Here is a 20045-nt window from a genome sequence, read left to right as displayed (position 1 = left end):
CAAGCTGGAAACGATTTATCCGGAGGCTGCATTCATTGTAGCTGGGGATTTTAACAAGGCTAATCTGAAAACAAGACTTCCTAAATTTTATCAGCATATCGATTGCGCAACCAGGGGTGAAAAGACCCTGGATCATTGTTACTCTAACTTCCGCGATGCATATAAGGCCCTGCCCCGCCCCCCTTTCGGTAAAGCCGACCACGACTCCATTTTGTTGATCCCTGCCTACAGACAGAAACTAAAACAAGAAGCTCCCACGCTGAGGTCTGTCCAACGCTGGTCTGACCAAGCTGACTCCACACTCCAAGACTGCTTCCATCACGTGGACTGGGAGATGTTTCGTATTGCCTCAGACAACAACATTGACGAATACGCTGATTCGGTGTGCGAGTTCATTAGAACGTGCGTTGAAGATGTCGTTCCCATAGCAACGATTAAAACATTCCCTAACCAGAAACCGTGGATTGATGGCAGCATTCGTGTGAAACTGAAGGCGCGAACCACTGCTTTTAATCATAGCAAGGTGTCTGGTAACATGACTGAATACAAACAGTGCAGCTATTCCCTCCGCAAGGCTATCAAACAAGCTAAGCGCCAGTACAGAGACAAAGTAGAATCTCAATTCAACGGCTCAGACACAAGAGGCATGTGGCAGGGTCTACAGTCAATCACGGACTACAGGAAGAAACCCAGCCCAGTCACGGACCAGGATGTCTTGCTCCCAGGCAGACTAAATAACTTTTTTGCCCGCTTTGAGGACAATACAGTGCCACTGACACGGCCTGCAACGAAAACATGCGGTCTCTCCTTCACTGCAGCCGAAGTGAGTAAGACATTTAAACGTGTTAACCCTCGCAAGGCTGCAGGCCCAGACGGCATCCCCAGCCGCGCCCTCAGAGCATGCGCAGACCAGCTGGCCGGTGTGTTTACGGACATATTCAATCAATCCCTATACCAGTCTGCTGTTCCCACATGCTTCAAGTGGGCCACCATTGTTCCTGTTCCCAAGAAAGCTAAGGTAACTGAGCTAAACGACTACCGCCCCGTAGCACTCACATCCGTCATCATGAAGTGCTTTGAGAGACTAGTCAAGGACCATATCACCTCCACCCTACCTGACACCCTAGACCCACTCCAATTTGCTTACCGCCCAAATAGGTCCACAGACGATGCAATCTCAACCACACTGCACACTGCCCTAACCCATCTGGACAAGAGGAATACCTATGTGAGAATGCTGTTCATCGACTACAGCTCGGCATTCAACACCATAGTACCCTCCAAGCTCGTCATCAAGCTCGAGACCCTGGGTCTCGACCCCGCCCTGTGCAACTGGGTACTGGACTTCCTGACGGGCCGCCCCCAGGTGGTGAGGGTAGGCAACAACATCTCCTCCCCGCTGATCCTCAACACTGGGGCCCCACAAGGGTGCGTTCTGAGCCCTCTCCTGTACTCCCTGTTCACCCACGACTGCGTGGCCACGCATGCCTCCAACTCAATCATCAAGTTTGCGGACGACACAACAGTGGTAGGCTTGATTACCAACAATGACGAGACGGCCTACAGGGAGGAGGTGAGGGCCCTCGGAGTGTGGTGTCAGGAAAATAACCTCACACTCAACGTCAACAAAACTAAGGAGATGATTGTGGACTTCAGGAAACAGCAGAGGGAACACCCCCCATCCACATCGATGGAACAGTAGTGGAGAGGGTAGCAAGTTTTAAGTTCCTCGGCATACACATCACAGACAAACTGAATTGGTCCACTCACACAGACAGCATCGTGAGGAAGGCGCAGCAGCGCCTCTTCAACCTCAGGAGGCTGAAGAAATTCGGCTTGTCACCAAAAGCACTCACAAACTCCTACAGATGCACAATCGAGAGCATCCTGGCGGGCTGTATCACCGCCTGGTATGGCAACTGCAACGCCCTCAACCGTAAGGCTCTCCAGAGGGTAGTGAGGTCTGCACAACGCATCACCGGGGGCAAACTACCTGCCCTCCAGGACACCTACACCACCCGATGCTACAGGAAGGCCATAAAGATCATCAAGGACATCAACCACCCGAGCCACTGCCTGTTCACCCCGCTGTCATCCAGAAGGCGAGGTCAGTACAGGTGCATCAAAGCTGGGACCGAGAGACTGAAAAACAGCTTCTATCTCAAGGCCATCAGACTGTTAAACAGCCACCACTAACATTGAGTGGCTACTGCCAACACACTGTCAACGACACTGACTCTACTCCAGCCACTTTAATAATGGGAATTGATGGGAAATGATGTAAATATATCACTAGCCACTTTAAACAATGCTACCTTATATAATGTTACTTACCCTACATTATTCATCTCATATGCATACGTAGATACTGTACTCTATATCATCGACTGCATCCTTATGTAATACATGTATCACTAGCCACTTTAACTATGCCACTTTGTTTACATACTCATCTCATATGTATATACTGTACTCGATACCATCTACTGTATCTTTCCTATGCTCCTCTGTACCATCACTCATTCATATATCCTTATGTACATATTCTTTATGCCCTTACACTGTGTATAAGACAGTAGTTTTTTGGAATTGTTAGTTAGATTACTTGTTCGTTATTACTGCATTGTCGGAACTAGAAGCACAAGCATTTCGCTACACTCGCATTAACATCTGCTAACCATGTGTATGTGACAAATAAAATTTGATTTGATTTGATTTGATCTGGGGGACAAAGACATAACAAGCATCTAGGGGACAGCCAAAATGGATAAACTTGGATGAACATTTGAAACACTGCTTTCATTTCAATATGTAGCTACCTGCATTCAGTACACTGGTGGTGGGAGAAGGACTCTCAGGGCCATGCAGCCGCTAGTATCTGTGCAGTGGGGGACATAGGCATAACGTTAACACAGTGTAAGTGGAGAGTAAAAATGGATAGCCTAAACTTGGATGAACATTTTCAATATAATGTTAAAGGAACTGTCTGCATCCAGACTGAGACAAGCTAGTTAGCCAGCTAACTCAGAAACAATTAGGCTATAAAAACATAAAGTAACTGAACCACCTTGAAAGTATGAGTTATAAGCTTGCCAACTATCTACAATCATGTTAAATTAATTCAGAGACAGGGACTATCTACAATTGTCAATGATTGAGCTAATATCTAATTATGATAACTTGGTCTATTTAACCTGAATGGATAATTAGTCATGTTAGCTAGCTAGCTTTTTACACATCTTTTTTGGTCAGACACAACGCCTTGCCCATTTGTCCGTTGAAAAGTAATTCTACATGGCTGCAACAATCTCATTCACGAGCTTGCCGGATCACCTTGATCTTCTGGATTTGGAGCATTAACCCACCCACTGGGCCATATCTCAATAACCCAGCATCAGTAACCCAGCATCAACAACCCAAACGGGCTCTTTTTAAAGAAAACAATACAACTAAGTGATCCAATGGCTGCAACCCAGCAGTTGGGTCATCCAAACAACCCAGCGTTTTTTAGAGTGTAAAGAAATGGCTTCGTTTACACACTGTATTTGTTTAGAGAGTTTAGTGATGTAAAAAAATATATAAAGAAAGTCAAAGTTGAATGAAGAACTTGGAAGCCCAGAACTGTCTGAGGGTCTGTCTGTGAGAGGTAAACTTCTGCCCCACTGAACACCAGAGGAGTCTGTGTTTTCTAGGCAGGCACACTGTGTACTGTACCACAGAGAGATAGTCCCCTACAAACAGGGAGGGGGAACGCTTGGCCACAGCACCCAGGAGAATCTCTCTGAAATGATACAGCATGCAGATCAACCGCTCCTACAAATCCCTATTGTCCAAGAACAAAACTAAAGTTTTTTATTTTCAATTTGCCCACTGCAAACGTGGCTGGAAGTGAACAGTAGGTGTTTGATGGGAGCAAGGACGAGTTATTTCCTCCTGAAGAGTACAAGAGCAGAACAGGAGGGAATTCAGACTTTTTCCAACAACGAGACAAAACAGACAGGAAAGGTTGCAGGGACTACTTTGACTCCCAACTCCTGTAGTCTGTCAGGGCAATCTCTTCACTTGCCGCGCTGCTCGAACAATTAACTGTGTGGCATTCTTTTAATAATAAGCCTTTTAATTGTCTTTAAATGAAGAGTGATGTAAAATAGCTAATAGCTTGTGCTAATTAATAGGGGAATTGAATGCTTGTTAATTAAGGGCAAACAGGACAAGGACCGGCTCTGGTAATTTGAACAATAAAGCCGGGCCTAATGACTAATTTCCAAACAGACGTGATTCATAAAAATGTCAAACACCCCATTCACTCCTGATGAACCCCCCTGCCCCGACCCCCACCTCAACCTCATTCCCTGCCTCCGTCAAGCATACAAACACATAAACACGCACACATACAAATACAAAGCCCTACATGTACTCGGTTTCTGTGAATGCCTTCAATTGTGGAAAACTCATTTCCATTTCCTTACAGTAAATCATATATTTCAAATTATGCATGTGCTCTCATCCCTTGGTGCGAAGTGAATACTTTCATATTTTGGTTTAATTGTTTTTCTACCGTACCTTAACCCATTTGGATATTCAACATTTTACACAGTGGACCCCATATCATTTATTTGACATTCCAAGGATTCTGTAGGATTTTAGATTAAAACCTGGAATATATGATGTTCAGTTCATCATCTGTGTGGTAAGAGATATAGACAAAATGCTATAATGAAAAGAGAGGGAAGAGGAAAATTGGAGGAAAGTACTAACATAGAATTGTGTGTCTCAAGTTCAACGAAGGAAAATAGAAGGGGATATAAATATGAGAGAATATAAAGAAAAAAAAATCGGTTTGATTATGATATTAGAGTTCAGTGGTACTACCTAAAATATAAGTACCGGCCAGGTACCAGGGCAATTTCTTATACTGCCACCCGGGTTTAGCAGACTTTAGGCTTTGTCGAAAAGTAATTACAGAATTATATTTATTAGATGAAATGGCACTCCATTTTCAGCTTCCAATTCCATCTTGGAGGCTTCATTCACATGTGTATTATATTAGAAGAAATAGGAAACGGAGAGCAAGTGGGGGCTCCAATCGGAATAATCTATGGAGCGCTGTTGTTCAGAGGAACTCATTAGCATTCATGAAGAGAGGAGGTAAAAGAGGATTATTTGAGAAATAATGGGAGAAAATTTAACAAATAGATTAATAGCCTTCCAATGACGATAAGGGAGTGTAATTGTGTGTGTGTGTGTGTGTGTGTGTTTTCCTGCTGCAACCTAATAGTATCAGGACCCAGAAATGTTGGGAGAGTTAGCCAGTGTCACAGGCCGCATCATGCAATAGCTCATCCAAAAGTATTTTACGCTTGCCTTTTGAGCCTAGCAGGATTTGCATTGCTTGCTGGCCAGGCCTGCATGTGGTGCAGAAATATGGCAGGTTTGTAGTTGATACGGGTTGCGATTCTGTGCTGTGCAGAGGTTTATTGGGCGTGCTCAGCACGGTGGTGAGGTAACCTTTGAACTAAGTGAGGAGATTATGGGTATCTCAGCGCTTCCACAAAGCTCTCCTGTCAGCCGCTTAGGGACACATTAGGACACCCTGAAGAGCTTGTTGATATCTGCATTCTGTTCTGCAAAGACTTTGTTATTTCTCGGCAGCGTACAAGAGAGCGTGGCAAATTCAAGCAGCTCTGCTAAGTCAACAGCTTGGCTGGAGGAGCCCAGACAGATGCTTCTGCTGTGTGTATCGGCACAGAGCAGGCCAGGAAACCATTTTCCTCCCTTTTGAAGATGGACCCTTGAAGAAATCCTCCTCGTCCTAATTGCATTCGCCCTCCTCGTCTCTCCCCCCCCTCTCTCTCTCCTTCTTTCCCTCCTTCTCTCCTTCTCTGCCAGCCATCAACTAATGTATCCCCTGTCAGACCACGGGCCGTGCTGAGAAGTTTAATCTATTTGATCTCACAGCTCTCAAACATTTAAATGTATAATCAATATATAAATATATGATACGTTCTTGATATTAATCTCTGTGACAACGGTTTTCATTCATGTGTTGTTTACGATTTTGTATTTTAAATTGTTATTTTGGTCTTGCTCTGGTGCGCCTCTGTGTCAGAAATGTGAATGAGCAAATGGAGTGTGAAGCTTGGGGGATTGGGCTGTCTCACAAATCAGAGCTGGGATTTAATTAATGCAGCAGAGAAATAATCACATTTTCTCTAATAGAATAATGATTATTTATTCAGTGGGAGCACTGTTTGTTGTCCAGGTACTGCCTTCCAGCACTCAGCTATAACCCATATACTGTATTGTCAAACATCTATTTTAATTTTTAAAGTCTTTACATAAAGATTGATGACTGTTTTGAGTTATTTATATTAATTGTAGCATTAAGCTGTGTTCAATTAGCAAAGCTGTGTCTTGAGTCATATGTGTTGTAAAGGGTTACAGTAAACTGTTTTTGTCATGTTTTTGTTTATATTGTTGGCCGGTTCTCAGGCTTCAGTTTATTTTACATAACAGTTTGAAAATAACAGGATTGGTCTTGTCATTCACTCAGAAAAGTAAAGCATGTTGAGATTGTAGGACAACAGTGGAGATTATTATGGATCTGAGGAAACAGCTCATCTGAAAATAGATTGCTCCCTCTGGTTTGGGTTGGCACCACTCGTCTGTAATTTGGTAAGCATCTAGGCATCTGGGGCTGCTAATTAAACAAAAGGCACATGAGAGGCTAAGGGAGAATTTGTCAGTATTTGGCTGGAAGGGAAAGGTGGGGCATCATGAATAACTCCCAGAGTGTGCTGAGAATATCCAAGGGCCATAGCTCTGGGCTACAGGACACCAGGATACATATAAGTCATCATATACAAGTAAAATGATCCTCTAATGTGCTTTATTAACTCATATATTCAGAGAAATAGGCCCCACTACATGTGATGATAGGGTTGAGGGGATACTAGTTGTATCATTACATACAAATCTAGTCATCGTCCAAATGAGTGTATAACATTTTATAAGACACTTAAATCTTCCTAATGTGGACGGGGTGGCGATCAGAAACACAGTAGTACTAGAGAGCCTCAGCATGAGAGTCATTCCAGGCTTTAACACCAGCCCACCCTGTCAGCCTTCTGCACCCAGGGCCAATGTCAAACTGTGTCGCCGCTGCAGGGTCTCCTGTTCACCAAAACAAACATTATTACAGTATCACTCCGCCACTGCTGAAATGAAGAGGTATTAAATGTGACTGACTCTCATGCCTGTGTTGGATTACACAGGGAATGGAAAGATACAGGTTCCTCTTTAACTTTATTATTGTATTGCATTTATTTCTCTCAACAGATTTCCCGGTGGAAATTAAATGAAAAAGCAATTGTTTTCCTTTTTATTACTGTCTCTTTGTTTTTGGCCTGTGAAGTAAATTGCCTTGCTTTGAGAGGACAGAAGTTGCACTTTTACCCCATTTGAAATGGGAAAACAATAACAACAACAAAAATATACAGGCTTGAAAGGGAATGTATTGGAGAGTGGAATATGGTGGCCTGTGTGGCAGCATGTATTGTGTAAAAGGTGCCAATCGTTGCCCTGGTGAGCCCTGCATTACTCAGACTTATGAGATTAGATGAGTCAGTTCATAACCTTCATGTTTCCAGATAGCAGTGTAGTCATGGAGTTGAGCAGAAGATGCTTTGAAGAGATAAGGAGCAGAGTATTTGCCTGTGGAGCCCAAGGGGCCCGTCCCAGCCCAGCCATGCTGTGAGGGAGGAAGGGAGATCATGCAGAACGGCTCAAATATTTCAATATTACCTTAATTAAAGAGAATCACAAGGCTGCTCATGACCACAGGTGATACACAGGTGATACAATATTTCACAGCGGTTCAGATGCGGTTCAGTACAATGATTCTCTACTCTACACTACATAAACTGAAATTAGGATGAACTATTCACATTTTTGCAATCAGGGAATGGTGGAGTGATTTCTGAATGTTCAGAAACTTCACACCTTCAATATACTGTATTTTGTTTTCCAGTAATTGTTTTCTGAACGGACCATGTACAAAGTGTGCTAGTTCTTAATGTATTAGACCCTACGAATAATGAAATGTTTACTACCAGTCACATTAACACTTCATTAACATTTACCATCGATTGCTACTATAAAACAAACTATTCCAGCATACAACATCCCCACTGTTTATAGCACATTAATTTCCCAAAGACTAAACAGTAGCTAGCAGTCATAATTTGAGAAGACTGGGAAAATGGTGAGTGTCCCGTAGACCTCGATCTGCATAATTATAACTTTGAAATGCAATTAAGGAGGCGGAGAAGGAAACATATTCTATAATTTATTGAACAATGCAGCCCAATTCTCTCATGTTGATTCGGCACAGTAAATTAGTAACTGACATGTCCATGCAATCAGTCTGCTTTGCAGAGAGCTGGTTTGGGAACATGACCAGTGCTTCCCAAAATAGGCAAAGTCTGAATGTCAATACAAAACATCTAGTTTAGACACTCCTGATGGGAAACTAAATATGCGTTGCAGAGGTTAGGCTAGTATTCAGACTGATTTGTGATTTCTGTCCTTTGAATTGGAAAGGATTATACCAGAGTTTCTTCCTGATTATTTAGTCAACAAGAATGATTTACCCCAGGTTCAATATAAAATGCTCAAACCCACAAAGATGGCAGTGTCCACTTAAAGCTGGAATCCAAAAGTCTGTTTGTGATATTCCGACAACAAACCCTGTTTTCTCCCCTCGGACGTCATTGCGCGTGCGATAAAACAGCAGAATATGTACTGCCATTTTTTTCCCCACACTGCTCAAAAACAATAATGAAGGTGCTGGGGAGGACAGTGGCACTGTTTTTCCTAATGTGGATTCCATCTTTAAGTCAAATACCTATTGATCAAAATTCCTTGCATAGGTCAGCCAGTACCAGTAGTGGAATAAAGCACCAAGCAGAATCTGCGATGGGCCATGAAATAATGTCCCTTAAAGATAAAAGAGAATTCTCTAGCAGAATTTAATTCAAGTTTTTTTTTTTACTTTCTCTTTTTTGTCCTTACATATTCCCCTGCTCTACTCCTCCTGCCATTTAGAAGACCGTTTTTATCTGATGTGTTTGCTAACAGACAGTCTCTGACTGGCTCCATTAAAGTGACTGGTGGTTCAATGAATTCTGGGTCCACTCAATCAAAGAGTTACAAATTAACCCATTAGAGGGAAGCAGGACCACTGGCGAGTGTGTTTGAGCAGGATCTGGAGGGTTTCTAGCCGCCAGTCCCTATCCTACTAATGGCGTTTCTAATGATGTGTCCCTCCCAGCCTGCACAGGCACAGTGTGCATTCCCATGCCTTCTGTAGCACATCCTCCTCCACTCCATGCTGGGCTCAAATCAGCCCCTTCACTGGCAGCCAGTCTGACCCACTCTGCAGGCCACAGCAACAGGGAGTTACACTGTTTACGGCCTGTGTAGTCTTCTTTGCATAAGAATGAATGGAAGATGCAGTACCACATTAGTCGAAAGCCAAAGTATTTCATGGCTACAGTGGTACCCCTGGCGTTTTTCCTGTTTTGTTGCCTTATAATCTGGAATTAAATTTGGGGGGGGGGGGTTGTATCATTTGATTTACACAACATGCCTACCACTTTAAAGATGCTAAATATTTTTTGGGGTGAAACAAACTTGAAATAAGACACAAAAGACAGGAAACTTGAGTGTGCATAACTATTCAATACTATACTATTCAATACTTTGTAGAGACACCTTTTGCAGCAATTACAGCTGCAAGTATTTTAGGGTATGTCCCTATAAGCTTGGCACATCTAGCCACTGGGATTTTTGCCCATTCTTCAAGGCAAAACTGCTCCAGCTCTTTCAAGTTGTATGGGTTCTGCTGGTGTACAGCAATCTTTAAGTCATACCACAGATTCTCAATTGGATTAAGGTCTGGGCTTTGACTAGGCCTTTCCAAGACATTTAAATGTTTCCCCTTAACCCACTCAAGTGTTGCTTTATCAGTATGCTTAGGGTCATTGTCCTGCTGGAAGGTGAACCTCGGTCCCAGACTCAAATCTCTGGAAGACTGAAACAGGTTTCCTTCAAGAATTTCCCTGTATTGAGCGACATCCATCATTCCTTCAATTCTGACGTGTTTCCCAGTCCCTGCCCATGAAAAACATACCCACAGCATGATTCTGCCACCACCATGCTTCACTGTGGGGATGATGTTCTCGGGGTGATGAGAAGTGTTGGGTTTGCGCCAGACATAGTGTTTTCCTTGATGGCCTAAAAGCTCAATTTTAGTCTTATCAGACCAGAGTACCTTCTTCCACATGTTTGGGGAGTCTCCCACATGCCTTTTGGCAAACACAAAACATATTTGCTTATGTTCTACTTTAAGCAATGGCTTTTTTCTGGCCACTCTTCCATAAAGCCCAGCTCTGTGGAGTGTACGGCTTAAAGTGGTCCTATGGACAGATACTCCAATCTCCGCTGTGGAGATTTGCAGCTCATTCAGGGTTATCTTTGGTCTCTTTGTTGCCTCTCTGATTAATGCCCTCCTTGCCTGGTCCGTGAGTTTTGGTGGCCGGCCCTCTCTTGGCAGGTTTGTTGTGGTGCTATATTCTTTCAATTTTTTATAACGGATTTAATGGTGCTCCGTGGGATGTTCAAAGTTTTGGATATTTTTTTACAACCCAACCCTGATCTGTACTTCTCCACAACTTTGTCCCTGACCTGTTTGGAGTCTCCTTGGTCTTCATGGTGCCGCTTGCTTGGTGGTGCCCCTTGCTTAGTGGTGTTGCAGACTCTGGGTCCTTTCAGAACAGGTGTATATATACTGAGATCATGTGACAGATCATGTGACACTTAGATTGCACACAGGTGGACTTTATTTAACTAATTATGTGCCTTCTGAAGGTAATTAGTTGCACCAGATAGTATTTAGGGGCTTCATAGCAAAGGGGGTGAATAGATATGCACACACCACTTTTCTGTTTTTTAGTTATTTTTTTCATTTCGCTTCACCAATTTGGATTATTTAGTGTACGTCCATTACATGAAATCCAAATAAAAATCCATTTAAATTACAAGTTGTAATGCAACAAAATAGGAAAAATACCAAGGGGGATGAATACTTTTGCAAGGCACTGTGTCATGGTGTCAGAGAAATGCAGTTCTGTGATCTGTGTGTTGGCCAGCCCTCTGTGGGTCCAATCCTACCAGGGTCTGGCTGTGACTACAATGAGAGGAGGGGTGGGAGGGGCCACAGCCAAGCGGTTGATTACTGTGGAGCGCTTGTCACTGAGGGGTTCAAGTCAAGTTCATTTGAGAGACTCCAACTCCTCCTGCTACTTGATGTGATGGGAAATCAAATCTTCACCTCTCCGTTGCTTGAGTAATGTTGGAGGTGTTGGTGCATCCCTCTCTCCCTCCCCACCCACAGAAACATTTATCACCAACTGGGCTCCTCGAGGAGGGTGGGGGGGGGGGTTGTGGGATAGTGCTGAGCAAATCAACTGAAATTTTGTGTGAACTCAATGTGCAGTTTCTGTAGAGATACATTAGATCAAGCCAGAACTATGCGATGTAGTAGGGAGTTGTAGTTTCCAACAGGTCAATATAGTTTAGCGGCGAAAAAGTGGTAATTAACTACAATGACCATAATCCATTGCACGCCCGCTTAAACTATCTGTCCGGGACATGGAGACTGAGAGAAGAGAGAACACGCGATTGAGAGGGATAGAACGCAGTTGCTTCACGAGCCTGAAAATACATGATCTACAGTAAGTGATTGATGGTTGGTATTCAGCAGTATGCCTTGTTTATTTTGAAGACCTACTAAAATAGTGATTTTGTCAGACAGCATAGGCAGCAGCTCTATAGAGAGGAGATGAATGAAATAATAAAGTAATCAAATAAAACAAATATGTTATTAAAGTAATGTGAATAAATTGATGGTTATTAAGTGATTAGTAGTAATGGGTAGTCACTACCATCAAGGGACTTTTATTCATTGTTTTATTCTGTGTTGTTACAGCATTCAACCCACATAATGTATAGTGCTTTTAATTAAATATATATATATATATATATATATATATATATATATATATATATATATAATTGAAACTGAAAACCGTGATTCTTCTTTTATAATCAAACCAAAACCGAACTGACCACGAAAAGCAATAATCACTGAGCACTAGTAGTGGGAGACTGTATGGTGGGACTCCTCACCATTAATTCTTGTGATCTGTGTTTTGGAGGTGGCGGCTTTATTTCTCTCTTGTTCTTTGTGTTTTTTAAAGATATGAATGGGAATAGAAGAAGTCATCAGAATCAGTCTTTCTTCCTTTCTTCACAGACAGAGCATACTCCTTTTAGACGATACATGTGGGACTGTTAATTGTATCTTTTAAGGAGGAGAAATTGGTGGAGAAAAAATACTTTTGGCCAGTTTCCATTCAGCATAATTACAGGGAAATATGATATAATCAAATTAGACAGACACATCAGCACGATGATCAAGGAAATGGGATTACATATCCCTCCTGTCATTGATAAAATGAGGTAGTCCTGTGGTGAATGGTAAAGTTCCATGTGTCTGATCAGTTGGTAAAGCTCCTCTCTGTTTGTTTTGATGTGCCAGGTCTCTCGGCGGTCAAACAGAATAGAATAGTTCCCTCGTGTAGCACATTAAGCAGACTCTCTGTCCCACTGATGCATGCTCTCTCCCTCACTGGACCTCCTGAAGGACGTGTGATGTCATAGCCTGAGGGCACCCACTTCCCCACAAACGTGTCTGACAGTTTTTTGCCTTTTAGAGAAGGGAGTGTCATTTGGGCAAAGTCCTGAGAATGAGCTGTTTAAGTTGAACTGGTTCTCATTTGTCAGGACCTGTCAGTGTTTTGGATGTCTATATCTCAGCCATGTCACCAGGGTGCACTGCTCTCAGGTATTTTTAGTAGTTACTCTGGAAAGGAAGGCTGTGGCTTTTCCCTGAGACAGTTTTCGGTAGGTGAGCTGGTCTTCACTCACAGTGGCACCTCACCAGTTTTAGGAGCCAACTGAACAGCTGGGAGACAGAGATTGCCAGCTCATCAAGGCAGTTTATCACAATGCAAAAAAATAATAAGTGTGCCGTCAAACTTATACAGAGCTTCTTACCTTAACAAGAAGTATGGAATCACACAATAAATCTGTCCGTTGGTCTTTATGTTGAAACATGTGATGGCATCCTTGAAGAAGAGGATTTCATACTAGTAACTCATAAGAGTTGATTGTGTAACAGTGAATTATAGGATCTCTACGAATGACACACAAACACTTTTCTAGCAAATATCAGCACCAGTAAATCCCCTAGTGTAAATGACATCTACCAAGTAGGAAAACATTCAGCAATTTGCTCCTGGTTATTGTGTAGTAATCAAGTGATTTTCTTGGCTGAGGCTCAAATCAGTGTTTGGGCCATTAAAGGCTGATCATTTTGTTATTTTAGCATTACACTGGGTGGGAACAGATCTGCAGTTACTACTTTACCACTGTAAAATCACTTTAACCTTCCACCCATTGCTTCACTGCTAATATAAATTAGCAACCAGCAGTAATCTGTAACAGGCCTCTCCTCCTGTTGGGATAATGTCTTCTCTGACACTTTTCCCATAAAATTTGGTCAGACAGCTTGCAGGAACCCTTGGTGTTAGCTATTGTGCTAAATATGTTATATAACTCCCATAAACAAGCTAGGAAGTGTAAATGACTTTTAGAGTGCCTCTCAGCTCCCCTTCAGAACGGGCGGGAGGGGTGGGAAATGATTGTGTGAAAATATTCATTGGCAAGATTCCCTTGTGCAAGTTCCTTGTCTTCTCTTCGTGTGAAGGCAAACAAAATATCTGTTTTGGAAAGCCAAAGCAATTGCTTTCTGTGGACAAGCAGCTTTGTGACATTTGCATTCGTGTGCATGGCTGTTGTACCAGTGTGTAGCCCTGTCCTGATTCTATGGTCATTTAACTCTTATTCAGAAATAACACCACGAGTGTGCATTTTGTATGTTGTCCATGAGTATTGTCTTTTGATGTTTCTGTACTCACTCAATGAGGCAGAGCTAATAGGGTAGTGTATATCCAGAGATTCCTATGTAATAGTGTTGAATGATCATACATAGTAGTCATACGCAAGCAGCTCATAGAAAAGCAGCTCAGTTGGGTGTATAATACGGATCGTAAACAGCATTGGTTTAAAGCAGAATAAAGAGCCTGCAGCATTTTGCCTTCATATAAAATGGCCTTCATCGCTGTAATAAGGAGAGCGGAGCTACCTCATCAGATGAAGATAGAAATAAGTAGACATGTCTCCTGCATCTAATGAGATGTTAAAGCCACACATAAATATGTATATCACACTGATAGGAGATAAGATCGATTTTCTTTCTGTATGATGAAATTTCTTATAGGTCTCTAGATAACATTATCAGCGTCCATAACTATTAACAAATGAGAGCGGTGATCCCGTACGATAAGCACCACATTCATTTGTTTAATTAAAACAGGTTGTCTCTTCGTGGTGAGGGGGCATTTAAAAAATGTTAGAATTAAAGCACGTAATTAAGTGGAGCCCAGATAAGGACCCCTGTGTGGTGGTTGCTTCTACTAGTGGGGAAGGGAAACTTCATTTATCCCCTGTGCAATCTCGCAAGGTCGTTCAGTTTATTAAAGTTAGCGGGGCGCCATCACGATAAAATATTTTATGTGCTTGTTGGAAGGGAGGGTTAGGGTGAGTCGGTGCCTAATGCTCACGGAGTCTATGGGATGGAAGTAATTAAGGCGGCTTGTTATCATGTCTTTGAGAACAGGAGAAGGACTTGTATAGCAACAAGCACCTTGACAAAGATATTTGTTTGGTCAATGGAGTGTAGCATTAATTATCACACTCTCTGATTAAATGAGTCGTCCGGGAATTCATGTCATTTGTCTTGCCTGGTTTTAACACGGGTGCCAGAGAGGGTAATATTTTGGTTGACTGAGCCATTTTTGTATGCCAGTGTCACAAGCAGTTGAATGGAAGCCCACTCTCTGTGGCCTCTACGACTATCTGGTCTCACAGGAAGGATTGCTTTCATGCATTCCAACTTGGAAGCTTTGTCTCCTTTACAAGATCATTTGTCGTCTTGTAATACCTCAATCTCACAGAGTTCAAAGAGTGATCCAGATATTCAACAAATGATCAGCTCTGCACTCTGTCAATATTGTCTATCCCGAACAGACAACCAATGAGATCAATCCAAGGAGGAATGGCTTTCTAATACATTTCTTACAATCAATAAGAATCATGTCACAGGTGTGACTTTGTCTTGGTAGGTGGATTTAGAGGGAGGAACCATCAGAGGGGTTTAGAGGGAGGAACCATCAGGCTAAATATGATCAAGAGTTTGTTTGAAGAAATTGGAACCACATTCCATCATTTATCTCACAGGGTTACAGGGGTTATGTGTTCTTTCACAAAAATAATTGAGCTCAATGAAATGAAGAGGGGGGCTTCAAGACTTCTATGTAATCATACTGTTCTACGGTATTCTGTGAGTTTTTTTCTAACTGGTTGAGCTTTTGCAATATGATAAAGATGGTAATTGTTTTGTTAAGGATTATAATTACACAAAGTGCAGAGAAGTATGTTTTGATCTTGTAGTGGATCTTTGAAGTGGTTGTTTGTTAAACAGGGGAAAGTAGTGCAGGATTGAGAGTGACATTTTTTTTGGTCATTTATGCAAATATTAGACTCCTGCTGTGTGAAATAGCAGACATTCCCATTAAGGAAATGGGTGAAGACTACATGATATATATATTTTTTGCTGAGTTACAGATCATATAAGGAAATCAGTCAATTTAAATAAACAGATTAGACCCTAATCTATAGAGTTCAAATGACTGGGCAGGGGTGCAGCCATGGCTGGACCTGGTTCCCACTTTGGTTACATAAATCATCAGATGATCACCTGGAGCTATATTACAAAGGTCACTTCAAACGCGAAATCAAATGGAGCTGGGGGTCCTTCTGGCTGTAGAAGGCACATCCAAGGCCAGTGGTAGCTAGTGGGGAGTCAGAGCTGGAGCACATCGTCATTTGGCAAAGTTATATGACTTGGGAGAAGAGCCCAGTGCGATCCGCTAGGAGCAGACAACAAGTATACTCAAAGATGGTGGATTATAAAGATTGCGCAAAAAGGCCTTTTACCATTGAACAAAATGGTCACGGTTCCGGTCGACTTAAAGGGAAACTTCACCACCAGACACTATTTGGGGTATTTTCCAGTCTCCCCATATATTTCTGATTGATGAGAAAGTGTTTCAGACATAATTATGCACTATAGCTGTATCTTTTTACATTTTCGAGCCGGGAGAGTTCAACCAATGACATCATTGGTTGATTGAGCCTGCTGTCTGATCTAAAAATGAACGGAGTCATGTTTTGTAGCTATTATTGTGGCATTTGAGTTTCGCTGATTGAACGATCATGCTAGCAGCGAGTAGATATGGTTGTCCTTGTTCAATAAACATTGGACTTGTCTCAAGATATCTAGGTTGACTCATTTTTCCTTGCTTTGTAAAGGCTACTTCCTTCTTCCCACCCTTGAAGGCTGGCTTTTCAAAATGGGGGCGGTACTAGTTTACAGGTTTGCAGGAGCTATGTTACCATGCACTGTCTATCTGAAATTGCTAAATAATTAGCTACTATGGCTGCTTCTGATGATTCCTCTTTCCAAGAAGAGCTGGACGACTAAACATTTTTTATGTTCTTTTACATAGGAACATACAGTCCTATTTATTTGAGCCGGAATACACTGAAGAGGAGTTGAGACAGCGAGAAAAATAATTGCGAGACCAGCAAGCAGAGGTGGCAGCCTAGACAAGTAAGTTGTTTTGCTGTTGGTCGCTAGCTAGCAATATAAGTTATCTTTTAACACTAGGCACTGTTGTTCAGTGCAGTACAATTTGGTGATCAATTTAGCGGGGTTTGCTAGGACCATTACAAGCCAAGCTAGCCAAGTTTAGCTAGCTACTGTATCTAGCTAGCGAGCTGTGTTTGCTATACCTAAAATGTACTGTAGTCTAACGTTATAACTAGCTCGATAAATAGCTTAGCTAGCCTCACTGCCTCTCATTTGGAGCAAAACTGGAGAATTGTTTTGATGATGATGGAGGAGAGTAAAGGAATGACTTTGTCTTGATGACTCATATAAGTCTTGGAGTAATTATACCTGTGTAATGTAGCTAGCTAGCTAATGTATGTTTGTGAGATGTCTCATATTCTACACCATGTTGCTACAGTAGGAATACAGACAATACACAATGATTGCCCATGAATGTATAATATAATTTTCATATTTCTCTGACAGACAGTACCACTTGGATACAAAGAAGTTGATGACTCTCAAGAGGAGATGTGAAAAGTTGCCATAACAAAAATCTCCCCTTGTATCAAAGTGACTCCGAACATCTCACTTCACCACCCAAACACACCCTATGCAAGTTTTCCCTTTGTAGAACTGTAGTATTTATTCTAAGCGTTAGTATTATATTTGTATTATGCTGTATATATGTCATACATTGCCATAACTGTTTCTGCATACAGCTGTGTAAACTCACCTCGGTATCCAAAACAAATAAACTTTGTCTTGAATACAAGCAATGTATACTTATTTGCTATATTGAGACGAATCTACTATTTTATTAAAACATGTTTACTTGCCAACAAATTAAAGTTTAAAACTCTGTGCATCATTTGTTTTAGCAGTAAGACTGAAGCTAGTTTATCCAAATACATTTCATGTATCACAATGAATTGATCAAGAAGTTGAAGTCAACACTTTATTGGTTTCTGATGCAGCTGGAATAATTTTGTCACTTGTCAGTACACTTGTAAAAAATATGATATACTGAACAAAAATATAAACTCAACATGTAAAGTGTTGGTCCCATGTTTCATGAGCTGAAATTTAAAAAATCCAGAAATGTTCCATGTGCACAAAAAACATATTTGTGACTCGTTTCAGGAAACTGGGCATAGGAAACTAGAAATATGTCGCGCGTCGCTAATTCACAGGAGCGCCATTTGAACATAAACTTTTTGGGAACTTTCATGTGCCTTAATAACAAACTTTTATGCCATCTGTAAATATGAAATACATTGTTAAATTATGAGCCTAGTTGGTTTAGCCCCGGAAAAAGTGAGCTACCTTCACCGTTAGCCATGATTGGCTGAGATAATGAGTTCACTGGACATGCCAAGAGATGAGTTCAGATTGGTCTGCCATGTAGCAAGCTTCTGTCTATAGCATGAGCTGCTCAGTATGTGTAGGTAATCCTTTCTACTGCTGCTTTTTTTGAAAGATATCACGTAGTAGAACTGCATAAGCGTTGCTCTCTACTTTTTGCAGGACCGAGTTTTGAAATCAGTGGAATTAGAGTATGATAGCTAAGGAGATGGAGATAATTCTGGCGTTGATTGCAAATATGCAGACAGAGTCTAAAAGAGAACACACAGAAAGCTGTTGTATAAAACATCTGTCTCCGGATTACATCTTCAAACTAAGGGCAACCATGGCATCCATGACAGAGAGGGAGAAGCGTACATCCATATATACGGGTAAGAGAGTCTAGTTAGCTACATTTTCAGATATAGTTTCTAATTTTGTCAGAAAGTTGTTTTAATTTCAAGTTATAGTGTACTTTTAGCTTGCTAGCTAACTTTAGCTGGCTGGCTAGCTAGCTAATATTACGGGTATGATCTGTGTAGTAATATTATTCGTATCTCAGAGCCATTTGCATTGCTAGTTATAGCCTGATGTTAGCTAGCTAACATTGAACCTGGTTGGTTAGTTACCTGCAGATTCATGCAGAGTAGTAACGTTATGAATTGGGATTATGGTTCATTGTTTAGCCAGCTAGCTACATGTCTAAACAAAAGACTCCACTATGCAAGTAACTATTTCAATAGAATGTTTATGATGTCAATGCAACAACTGTCGATAGACGTAGCTAGTAAATTCGCTCTGGCTATCCACTCCAATTTCAGGGCACTCTCGTCTGAGTATGCAAGAATACAGAATAACTGACAAATGTACGAATGCTCAACACCCGTTGAATATGTCCGGTGTCAGAAAACGTTGCCAAAAAAAGCGTATTTAAAATGTTGCCAGCAGCACAGTTGCAGTCACCAATGCTCTGGATAACATAAAAAACAGCCTAACAGCCTAACCAGCTCTGCTAGGGCGAGTAAAATGGTCAGATTCAGCTGTTCTCTCATTTGTGTCTGGAAGTAGCTAGCAAACTAGCCAGTTAGCTTGGGTGCTTGACTGCAGTTGTTAGGTCAGAAGGCTCGGATAAACCCTACTCCTCGGCGAAGAAGTCCAGTGTGCGCTCTGAACGCTCCGAGAGTGTACCGCTTTGAATTTACGAACTGACAATCTGAAAATGCTCTGAGTTTACGAATACCCAGAGCACACTCTGGCACACCAGATAAAATTCACGAACACACCCGTAGTTTAACCCAGTCTTTAGTTTTGAAATCTTTGGTACATAGCCTCACATGTGAATCCTTAAAGAGATGGGTGGGTGTAGACAAGAGTCTCCAGTAGGTACCAAAACATTCAAGGGCCATTTTCTCAAGGGTGAGCTTACAAGTTTATCAACTTTCAAAACAGAATTACTTTCCCATTGTTCGTCAACTGTAGTGTATGATATACCTTTTCCTAGCTCTGAGTCTCTACTTTTATCCAATGTAAATATCCCGATTTCAAATGTTGCTACATAAGACTGAATCGAGCTGGTCAGTCACATTCCTCAATGTTGTGCACACATTTGTTTACATCCCTGTTAGTGAGCATTTCTCCTTTGCCAATATAATCCATCCACCTGACAGGTGTGGCATATCAAGAAGCGGATTAAACAGCATGATCATTACACGGGTGCACCTTGTGCTGGGGACAATTAAAGGCCACTCTAAAAAATGCAGTTTTATCATAAAAAACTATGCCA

General features: G+C 41.7%; 1 protein-coding gene across 1 annotated transcript in view; it reads left to right on the top strand.

Annotated features, from left to right (window-relative positions):
• Window positions 1-20045, top strand: part of LOC109897490 (cytosolic carboxypeptidase 6) — a 469989-nt gene that overhangs the window by 231312 nt on the left and 218632 nt on the right. The window contains exon 5 of the mRNA XM_031832857.1: window positions 16483-16490. Within this exon, the coding sequence (XP_031688717.1) occupies window positions 16483-16490 (8 nt within the window). The remainder of the gene's footprint in view (window positions 1-16482; window positions 16491-20045) is intronic.

Source organism: Oncorhynchus kisutch, linkage group LG10 (assembly GCF_002021735.2).
Source record: "Oncorhynchus kisutch isolate 150728-3 linkage group LG10, Okis_V2, whole genome shotgun sequence".
Taxonomy (NCBI): Eukaryota; Metazoa; Chordata; class Actinopteri; order Salmoniformes; family Salmonidae; genus Oncorhynchus; species Oncorhynchus kisutch.
This window is presented reverse-complemented; position numbering and strand designations above follow the sequence as displayed.